Source organism: Orycteropus afer, unplaced genomic scaffold (assembly GCF_000298275.1).
Source record: "Orycteropus afer afer isolate SDZICR_OR568_19922 unplaced genomic scaffold, OryAfe1.0 scaffold00139, whole genome shotgun sequence".
NCBI classification, from domain to species: domain Eukaryota; kingdom Metazoa; phylum Chordata; class Mammalia; order Tubulidentata; family Orycteropodidae; genus Orycteropus; species Orycteropus afer.
Genome location: NW_006921726.1, coordinates 5,948,901 through 5,960,015, shown reverse-complemented (window position 1 = coordinate 5,960,015; position 11,115 = coordinate 5,948,901). Strand labels below are relative to the sequence as shown.

The following is an 11,115-nucleotide window of genomic DNA, read 5'->3' as shown; positions in this document are numbered from 1 at the left end:
GCAGTTGCGGCCGCCCGACTTTCTGTTGCAGTTGCGGCTCCTCCCCAGGCAACATGTCAAGAGCCGCCGCCGCTACAGCTGCCGCCGCCACCTGGAGAAAAGCAGCAGCAGCGGCGGCTGCCGCGGGCGTACGGGGGCAATAAGCCAAGCCGCTTGGGCGCCCAGCTGCCCAGGAAACCCTCTCCACGCTTACTGCCCCGTGGACCCCGCGCCATGTGCTGAACCATGCCCTTCGCCGCGCCCGCGGGCAGCGTATGGGGCAGCGCCTGAGCGGCGGCCGGTCCTGCCTCGATGTACCCGGCCGGCTACTGCCGCAGCCGCCGCCGTCCCCGCCGCCGGTGAGGAGGAAGCTCGCGCTGCTCTTCGCCATGCTCTGCGTCTGGCTCTATATGTTCCTGTACTCGTGCGCCCGCTCGTGCGCCGCCGCACCCGGGCTGCTGGTGCTGGGTTCCGGGTCTCGCGCCACCCGCTCCTCGCCAGTTATGATCTCGGCTCCCGACCGGACGCCCCCCAGGCTATCATTCAGGGCGCCGCCTTCCACACAACTAGGTACTGGCAAGGAGGTGGCGGAGGGGGGCGCGAGCCAGGAGGAGCAGAGTCCCGAGGCTCCAGACTCCCCTAGCCCCATCTCCAGCTTCTTCAGCGGGGCTGGGAGCAAACAGTTGCCACAGGCCATCATCATCGGCGTGAAGAAGGGTGGCACACGAGCGCTGCTCGAGTTCTTACGCGTGCACCCCGACGTGCGAGCCGTGGGCGCTGAGCCCCACTTCTTCGACCGAAGCTATGACAAGGGCCTCGCCTGGTATCGGTGAGTTTCCCCACGTGGGGCAGGGGCGCCAAAGGCTATCCGGCAAGGCACCGCTCAGCCCTTTCGCCAGCCGGTGGAAGAGGGAGACGTGGCATGTGCTGGAAAAGTGTCAGGGGCACAGTTTAGGGCTACCAGGGGCGGGGAGGAGCAGAGGTAACCACCGCACGGCGAGGTTCCGCAGCTCGAGAATCTGCCCTGTGCAGTCTAGAGTGCACCGGGTTACAACCCCTAGAACTCTCAGAGCGCTGGCGGCTCAGTGGCCAACCGAGCCCTAAAGTTAATCAGGCGACCTTGCCGCAAAGAAGCGGGGCAGCGATTGAGGCAGCCGCTCACCCACTGCCATCCAGTCGATTCCGACTCATAATGACCCTATAGGACAAAGTAGAACTGCCCCATAGGGTTTTCAAGTCTGTAGTACATCTTCACGGAAGCAGACTGCCTCAGCTTTCTCCCGCGGAGCGGCTGGTGGGTTTGAACCTCCGACCTTTACATTACCAGCTGAATGCTTTAACTACTGTGCCACCCGAGCGCCTTGAGCTCAAGGAAGCGACCCAGTAACTGTGGCCGTGTCCTATATGAATCAATCTAGTGTTGCTCTTACGTTATTTTCCCTCTCGGAGGCCCGGGCGCCCCGGTGGTCCGGTCTGCGTCCTAGACCAACTTCTAGAACAGCTTTTCTGCTCCCCATGTGGGCGCCAGGGTGGGAAGAACGGCGTTCTTCCGAGACCGCTGGGAGTGTTTTAACTTTTTTGTGATTGTCCTCGGTATTGCGGGAACCCGAAGGCAGTCAGGACTACTCCGCTTACGAGCTGCTTGAGCTCGGGAGGTTGAGCGGGGCTGGCGGCCTGACGCCTCAGCCTGGCAGCGCGCGGCGCATGGAGCGGTGCTGGTCCCTGTCGGGCAGAGGCGCGCACTGCAGTCGCCAGGAGCCGCGCGCATCTTGGAAGGCTGGCAATGCCTGGGCTACTTGGTGTCCGCGGGTTTACTCTTTCCTCCTCAGGGATGCTGGGAGAGAGTAGACAGGAACGCGTACTCGCAGGGTCCTTTTGCCCTTTGCTGCGCAAAGAATATTCGGGGTCCATTTATTGAGAAACGTAGGTTGCTCCAGATCTCGGTTTCGGTAAACTCTATTCTCGCGCAGCGTCGAAGGTACAGTTCCAAAGGGACAGTGGTCCAGGGGTCATAATCACGATCCTGCCCACAGCCTCCTGTAGCTACTTACTGGTCTTAGGGGCACGCTATTGGGCTAGCCCTCGGTCCCAATACTTCTCCAGGCCCAGTTAGCCCAAAGAGTATCCGGACTTTGGAAAACGAAAGGGTAGAATCGAACCGAACCCCACTCCCTGTCCCGCCCTCCTTTGGAGAAGGAGAGAGAATGGAAGATGAAAGGATCCAAACGTAGAGCCAGCGAATTAAAACCGCGCCCATCCCAACCTCACCCTCCCTCCTCTCCTTTGTCTTTAATGATTTTTTTTTCCCTTTTATTATTATTATTGTCAGGAATTGTCCAAGTCTCCAGGTTTAGCGAGCCACTGCTACTGGGCCACAGACGCCAGATGTTAAGGATGGGGCCTTTGGAGTGCGACCCCCGGATTCAAGTCCGGCCTCGGGCCATTCGCTGGGTCCATGGAGGCTCAGTGCTCACATCTATGCATTGGACATAAGGCAGAAGATGTAAATGCGCGGTACTAGTCAGGTGCTGGACGCATGAGGGTCCCCTTTCATTGTTACTGTTATCTATTGTGTCGTTACTTTTTTTTTTTTTTTTTAAGTTTTTCCACTACCAACCCTCCTCCACCTGGGATTGATGACGATTCCGGTGCTGGATGGCAGGCTATAACTAGCGCCCTTCCAAGTATAGCCCTCCAGCGCCCGAGGCACCGAGATTTTCAGAAATCATTCGTGGCTGGGTTGGGAGGAACTGGCAGGAAAATACCTAAACCCTTGATATTAAGCAGTTTTAGAAGCCCCTGGGGCGGTCTGTGGAAATCTCCACAGGAAGATTCATTCCTGCAGTCTCACCGACGGCTGTCCGCCACCTGCCACGTTTCTTTTGATTGGCTAAAAAAAAAAAAAAAAATACCGATTAAAGACCGAAGTCGCTCAGGAAACCCTCGACGCGAGTCTGTTGCGGAAAGCACAGCCCGGGGAGCTACGGGCTGGACAGACGTCTGGCGGCTGGGGCTCATGGGCTTGACCTGACTCCGGGAGGCGGGAGGTTCATCATCTCCTCCTACCTCCGCCCCCCAAGTCAGCTTCCCAAACTCGCCGGCAGAACTGCCGGGGAGAAAAGCACAGGAACTGCGGCCATGACCCTACCCAGCAAGCTGCAAACGCGGCAACTTGTCCCAAACTCAGCTTTCCCCAGGTTGCCACAGCGGGGTCGGGCATGCCTGCAGGGCTAGTGGATGCTATTAAGGCGGGGGGGGGGGGACCCTTTTAAATAACAACTGCTTAATTAATATTTCAAAAGATAAGAATAATCCGATGTCTGGGCACACGTGTGAACTTAACAGTTATTTTGGAGGCGGCCGTTTTCACTCTACATAGACCTCACCGGCGGAGACCTCTGGCCCAAAGTGCAATTACACTGCCCGGGGTCCGCCCAACGAGCTGCCTGCGCGGGCGCTAGAGTTCTTACCGCCAGGCCAAGCCCTGCTGCCCTCTCCAGAGTTGTGCACGGTGGTACCCTGCTTGGTCTGTGCATACAGAAGCCGAGGGGAAAAGAGTATAAATAATTATTAACCAGAGAGAGTTGCAGTTCGGAAACGTCGTTAAACAAGTCTTTAAAACTAGGAAAATAATGAGTGATGGGAGACGGTTTGCAGGCATTTAGGTCAGAAACTCCATGCATGGATGGTGGCGCACTAGGAATAGCATTGAAATTTATTTGAGAATGAGGCCTGGGCGGTGTCTGAGGAACTCCAGTGCTAAAATCGTTAAGGGGTAGAAGTGGACTAACCAGTGGCCCAGGGTTGGTGGATTTGCATGAAGCCTGGACATTTGATTGTACTTCCTTCCACTTGGCATAAAGAGAACCAACGCCAAGCCGGAGGTGGGGGGTGTCGTTGTGGGACAGAGCCCACTACAGCCAAAGACTGGGAGCTTTTCTGCCTCCTTAACCGGCTGCAAAAAAACAAATGCACTGGTATGTGCTATCCATCTGCCCTGGACCCTGAGTTTATTTTAGTTTGGGATTAAGACTCTTCTGGGTTTACATTTTCAGTTCATTATCCACCTCACTGGAATCAGGCCTCCCAAATTTAGCAGGTGTTGATGGGGACCCCGTGGAGTGGCACAGTGGGATGATCTGGTGGAACTGGCCTTTACCTCTGTTACTCTGCTCTTTGAGAAATTTGGGTCTGTGGTTAAACAGAGCTTCACATAAGTGATGGTGGAGAAAGCATTGACCCCGTTTATTTGGGGTCTGAATATTGATTTTAAATTTGAATGATGTAAAGTGAAATATATATATATATATATTCTTTAATAAGTTTCTCTTTTTGGTTTGTCTTAACTTTAGGTAGTGGTATGTTTCAAAATAACATATTTTGATTCATTTTAATGACCTCAGTTTGGGACTCATGTTAGCCAAATATTTTCTGATTATTATTTTTTTTATAGAGAAATATGTGTTAGACTTTGGCAGACCTTTTCTTTCCCATTGTGTCTCTTTCCATTTTTGGTTGTACATAATTAGCTGACACTTTAACACTGTGACCACATTAAACAACGTGCAGTGTGTGTGTGAGAGAGAGAGAGGAGGGGGGTTAATAATGATTGTAGCTGTTGAGTGTGTTCCCTGCCTTCCAGTCACTATTTCAAGTTTTACAGGATTAACAAATTTAATCCTCATTACAACCCTGTGAAGTAGGTACTTTAAACCTGAGGAAACACAGGCACAGAGAGGTTAAGTAACTTGCCCAAGTGTCATAGTTAGGAAGTGATAAGCTAATTTACCAACCCAGGCAGCTCCACTCCTGTGCTATGCTCCCTCCGTGAAGTGACCAAAACTGTGATGTTAGGCATATATGAGGAGTTCAAAACTGGAATTGCTTTAAAAGAGTGTGACAGTTTTCTGTAGACCTCAATATACACTGCTTACTTTGTCATTCACTTAAAAAGAATATCAACTCCAGAGCAGGCTACTAAATCCAAATTTGGTTTATAAGTAGAATGAGGATAATTATATCATTGTGGCAGTTTAATTTCTCTGCACAGGACATTAAGAATCAAAGGGGTCATTAAAATGACAAAAAGTAACCCTCAAGTATAAAGGTTGAGAAAATATAGTGAAGGTCCCTACTGAGGAGCAAATTTATTCTCTTCCATTTGTACTTTTAAAGGCTGGAAGGTGGGAGGAGATAGGGTTAAGTGAAATGTTTCAAAACTTCTTGGAATGAATTTATTCATTTTAAAAAATACAGTGCTCAAATCAAGACTCAATACTTAGCTTGCACTTATTAACAGGAAGACATTTATAACTACACTTTGCAGAAATTTCTTTAGAATTATATTCTAAAATCCAGTCACCTCAGAAATCGCTCACTTGAACTAATAGTTGAAAATAGCAACTTTCCTCTGTACTTTTAATTTAACAAATGCTGGGAAATTATCCCCCCCCCCCCATTTTCTTCACCTATTTCTAAAAATCCAGCAGCAAAGACTGTGTCTTCACTAAGGGAAATATAAGATAAAAATCTGATGGGGACAATCCCTTTTGAAATAATTACACATAATCCTGGAGTTTAAAGCAAATATATTAACTTGCTTCCAAGCTGCTAGGTGAGGACCAAAAATCTATATTTCTGTGCAACAATTTGAAATACAAACCATCATGTTACAAAGCTGTCAAGATTTATTAGCAAGACAGTGCAGCATGTGTTGAACTCTGTTTTTAATTAGGCACCTAAATTAGACCATAAAATGGTTGATTAATCTTTTACAAGTTGAGGGGAAAATATAACATAAATTAACCTAATCATAAGTGTTTTCCCACACTCTCTGAGTTAATAGTCAATATTTAATAGCAACCTATTTGTTTTAGACAAATAACATTTAGAAATGCTGAATTAAATTACACTTATTATCTACCAAATGATACATTATATTGAATAGGTCTCTAAAAATTAGGTTGCAGTCCACATCTTAAAAGTGTACTTATTAAAAGAAAAAAAAAAATACAATTAGCAATTAAATGCTGACTAAACTATGGTTTGCCTTTTTTTAAAAAAATGAAAATTTTAATTGAATATATACTAATGTTTATAAATGGGATTTTTTTTCCTGTTAATGTTGTATTATTTGAAATTTAAAAAGTCGTCTGTCACAATTTCTGTCTTACTCATTTGATGTTTTATTTTGGTTTGAAAGAATTTTTTTTTTTTTTTTTTGAAAAACCATTATGGCACAGAACCTCATTCTAATTATGTATGTTAATTTACCTTTTTGTTGGAAACATGCTGTAGTACATGAGGTTTTTTGATTATGTAAGATGACTTTTTGTATAACAAAAATTATTTAGAATTAAAAGTGCACCAGGAATTAAAAAAAAAAAAAAAAAAACCACCACCTCAAACCCACAAGTCAGCTAGCGTTATGAATTAGGGAGGTGGCATTAATTTAAAGCTTCAGAACTGAAATAAGTGACTAAAACTACTTGCTGACTGCTTTCTATGTCAAACAGGAATACTTTCTGTTCTCACTCTATGAACATGGAAATGAAGTTGATTGACAGAAACACAAAATGTCCACTCTAAAGGCAGAGAGCATAATGAGCATTTCTTTTGCTGTGAATAGAGTTCGTTTCCAAATAGGGCCCTACCTCTCATTTAACAGTCCATGATTTCGGACAGTAAGTGGAATTTCCGTCCTCGCTGTTGGGAGAATCAGGAATCCCAGCAAAATGAATCCCCCAAGTATGTGGCATATTTTCAAGGGTAATGAATACAATATGCTGCCTACCTCAAATGAAAACATTTACCATGACCGAACAGAAACGAGATACTGATATCTTTTGTAAGTAATTGTAAGTAGAGCATGAAACTTTTTTTTTTAGTATTTAAAATGTTACCTTGGTAGAATTCTTATATTCCTCCCAAACTATAACAAAACCAAATAAAACTGGTATTAGTGCAGGTTGCATATTGATTTTTATTTCTGATTTTTCATTCCAAGAGGTACTATTTAGGGGAAAGTGGAACATATGAGGAGCAATTACCATTTTAATAACATGATAATAAATAATTTTCATTGCAGCCAAGAGACTATGTGTTAAAATACTGCTATTGCTAATAAAACCCACTATTAATTTTCCTTGCACATATATGAGTGGTATTAACTTTTATTATAACTATATCTTAAATTCTTACTTTAAATACACCTTTCTTTGACTTGGAAAATATTTTAAAAGTAGCCTAAGTTACTGGAACATTAAAAAAAAATTTACTCATTGTCTCTTGAATGAAACACGTTTAAATGGCAAAGTTGTACTGAAGTTTTTGCCTCTCAAATAGAAGTGTTTTTTTAAAAGTATAAGTGCATATCTGTGGAAATGGAGCTGATTAAAGAGCATGGCTAAAGAGGAATTTATATTCTCTCCCTACACTAAAAATGAATATAAATCTGTATCTAAGTATCTGTAGACACAGAGAGACATGTATATACAAATGCATATATTCATGGTGATTTTAAGTTGGTAAATTTGTTAAAAAACAAATTCTGAGAATAAAATATTTTTTTTCTGAATAATGACGAATATGTAATGATAAGAGGACTCTGGTTTCCGAGTGTATTTCAGTCTACGGTAGACCAATTCTTGCCAAGGGGTCAGTATTTTCAAACACCTTTGACTGAATGATTCCATGTGCTTTTACTAAGCCACTTGGGGGGTGAGATTCTTTTAGAATCTGTGTTTTCTCCCACTACTTCGCTCCACACAGCTTAACATAGTTACACTTGCTCAGAACCCTATAAAATGCTGAAAGATGGTTCTGTGCAATATGAGAGCTTGAGGAAGCAAATGGAGAGTGACGAAACATTGGGAAGAGAAATGAGAAGCAGTAGACTTCCCACACACCCTTGATTTAATGAATCTAGGAAAGGACCCCCCTCCTTTTCAGGTCTGGTGACAGAAGTGTCCAACATGGCCCCAGACAGGACCCCGACGTTGCCACGTGTCTGCTCCTTCTTAACAGCTAGAGGAGCGTTCGCGTAGCTGTCCGGGTTCTGGGGGGGTGGCGAAGGCGCTGCCAATTGCAGAGAAAATGGCTCCGAGGCTGGCCGGCTTCGGGGATCAGTCAGCACGGCCCTTGTGTCGCATGGGATCATGCATCTGGTCCGAGGACCGCTGAGCCCTGGAGACAGATGGCAAAGCTTCCTCGGGGCGGGGGCAGGGCGGACTGGCCAGGGCTGCCCCCGCCGGCCCACGTGACGAGCCCGCTCCCCGAGCTCCAGTCTCACCTGTTGGGCTGTGCGTGGCCTCGCGGCCCGCGCCAGCGATGGGAGGTTCCCGCAGGTCCCGTCCAGGTTCTGATTGGCCCGATGGGCGGCCAGAAAACCAATGGCGTGTCGTCTCAAGAAAAGCCCCGCCCAAAGGCGGGCGGAGGGAGCGCGTTCTGCCCCTGCCTGGCGGGCCAGGCTGTCCCCACCACTTGGAATCAATTACGTGGAGCTGAATTGGTTTGGATCCACCTTCGCTTCCAGAGTGGAGTGTATCAACTATCTATTGTGTTCTTTTCTTTTTTCTCTCTTTGTTCCCTCTTTTTGAAGCCGTCTACACATGTTTCCCTGCCTTCTGGAGGGAGATTGTCTCTGTTCTGCTCTGTTGGGTACAACAGTGGAGACGGAGTGGGACGATCCCTTCCTGGAGCCGGGGGCCGTTAGATGTGAGCCCGAATGAATTATTTCAGAGCCAGAGCGGGAAACTTAATCTTTCAAGGCCATTATTTTGGGGCGGGGCTGAGGGACGGGCTACTGGGAATGGTGTGATTCAATTAAATCAGCTTTCAACTCACACTCCTCCTCTCCCTTTTCTCTTTGGGGGAAATAAATAATCCTCAGGTCACCCATTTCTATAATGAGTGTCTAAAATGCGATTCTGCAAATTCAGTAGATAGACGACTACAAATAGCTTCACTTCCATGGTACCAAAAACCAAACCAAACTCACTGTCATCGAGTCCATTCCGCCCATTGGGATTCTGAGGCACTAAATCTTTACAGAAGTAGATTGTCCCATCTAACTTCTGCGGAGCGGCTGGTGGGTTTGGACCACCAATCTTCTAGTTAGTACTCAAGTGCCTTAGGCACTGCACCACCAGAGCTCCTTCACGTCCATAACAACCTGTTAAATGACAGGAGGAGGAAAAAGTTGGAATGACTGATAAAGAGGAGAGGAGGGAAAGGAAATGGCAAAACAAAACAAAACAAAAAACCTCTCAATCCCCAGTTTTAAGTCTGAGTTTCCTCTGTGCTAAGTGCTAAAACCAAGTGACACGCCCCCTCCCCAGCACCTGCCGCGCAACTTCCCAGAACCCTCTTGCATGCACTTCGAGCTCACCCCCCCTTCCTAGCCCCTGTGGCCACAGTCCTGCAGCCACCCCTCCCCAGAGCAGTGGGGAGGGAAGGCTCACTTTGGACCACCTCTAGGCGGCCTTGTCTAGGGAAGGGGTTTAAGAGGCTCACCTCCTCCAATGCTGTGAAAGGTGGAATCTCTGACCACTAAAGCTCCTCCCCCTGCCTCTCAGGATGGGTTTTGCTCCAGGACATTGAGCATTCTGTTGTGGCGTTGGATGAGGCAACGAGTCCCTCCCCACCCCTGGATTTTTTTTCTTTTTCTCGGAGGTGAAGGAAGAAGAACGGTATTGAAAGAGCAGGAAGCTCACACGGAACATTATTCCTCATTGCTGCAGGAGATGTTGAGGAAATGCAGGATTTGGTCTACATTTCCATTAAAGTGCAGGGTCCTTGGGGAGAGGACTCGCAGAAGAAATAACTAGGGAACAGTAATTCACTCCTAGTTCACTCCCGGTGGGTCCACCCCCCTAACAGAATGGCCTCTTTTTCCCCCTCTAACCTCCCTGCTTGGAAACTCCCCACCTGTTCGCAGAGCCTCGTCTTGATGTGCCTTTGGGCTGGTCCCTGGTGCCCTTTCCCTCCGGTTATTGCAGCATCTCTGGGCACTAACCATGTGCTAGTGCTGCCAGTTAACACAGTTATACAAAGAAGTAAACATCCTGTTCCCACCTAAGAGCTCTGACAGAAGTCTCAAGTGGGTGAGCAGGTGTGTGAGGGGCAAAGCAGGAGCTTAGAGAAAGAAGACTTTGGGGAATCTGATCACTCATCTCTAACTTGAAGTATTTAATGGAGGAAGGAGGAGCTCTGGTGGCCTGAGGCCTAAGGCATTTGACTGCTAACCAGAAAGCTGGCGGTTCAAACCCACCATCCACTCCTCGGAAGGAAGAAGGTTGGGCAACTACTTCCGTAGTGATACTGCCTCGGAAACCAAAGGAGAGGTTGCTATGAGTTGGGTGGGACTCGAGGGCACATAACAGCAACAATGGAGGAAGGGAAAGTCTTGTTCTATAGTAAATGAATAATGTTGTTGTTGTTATTTGCCATAGAGTCGGTCCCGACTCCTAGCGACCCCTCCTTGGGTTTCCGAGGCAGTTATCACTACGGAAGTAGGATTGCCCAACTTTCCTTCCGAGGAGTGGCTGGTGGGTTTGAACCGCCAGCCTCCTGGTTAGCAGTGAAGTGCCTTAGGCACTATGCTACCAGAGCTCCCCAATGAATAATAAACCCCCCAAAATCCAAACCCATTGCCATCAACTAGATTCCGAATCACAGCGATCCTATACGACAGAGTAGAACTGCATCTTGGAGTTTCCAAGGCTGTAAATCTTTACTGGAGGGAGACCGCCTTATCTTTTTCCCACAGAGCGGCTGGGAGTTCAAACCTCTGACATTTTGCCTTAACCACTGCCCCACCAGAGCTCCTTCAATGAATGAACGATGCATTCATATAAATCAGAGGGAGGGAGAGGGAGAGAGAGCGAACTCTGGTTTCATAGTACCTAAGGTCATTGACTGCTAACCAGAAAGTTGGTGCTTCAAACCATTAGCCACTCCTCAGAAGGAAGACTGGGCAATCTACTTTATGTAAAGATTTACCACCTCAGAAACCAATGGAGGTTGCTGTGAGTAGGAGTCAACTCAGGGCCAGTGAGTTTGGTGTTTTGTATATGAAGCAAACAAACAAAAAGCTGCCACAAAACTTCTATCTATGACTCAGACCACATACAAAAA

At 47.1% G+C, this 11,115-nt stretch overlaps 1 protein-coding gene across 1 annotated transcript in view; it reads left to right on the top strand.

The window, feature by feature from the left end:
* Nucleotides 1-254: 254 nt before the first annotated feature.
* LOC103201005 (heparan sulfate glucosamine 3-O-sulfotransferase 3B1) overlaps nucleotides 255-11,115 on the top strand; it is a 60,838-nt gene continuing 49,977 nt past the window's right edge. Inside the window, exon 1 of the mRNA XM_007945590.2 lies at nucleotides 255-808. Coding sequence (XP_007943781.1) covers nucleotides 255-808 — 554 coding nt within the window. The remainder of the gene's footprint in view (nucleotides 809-11,115) is intronic.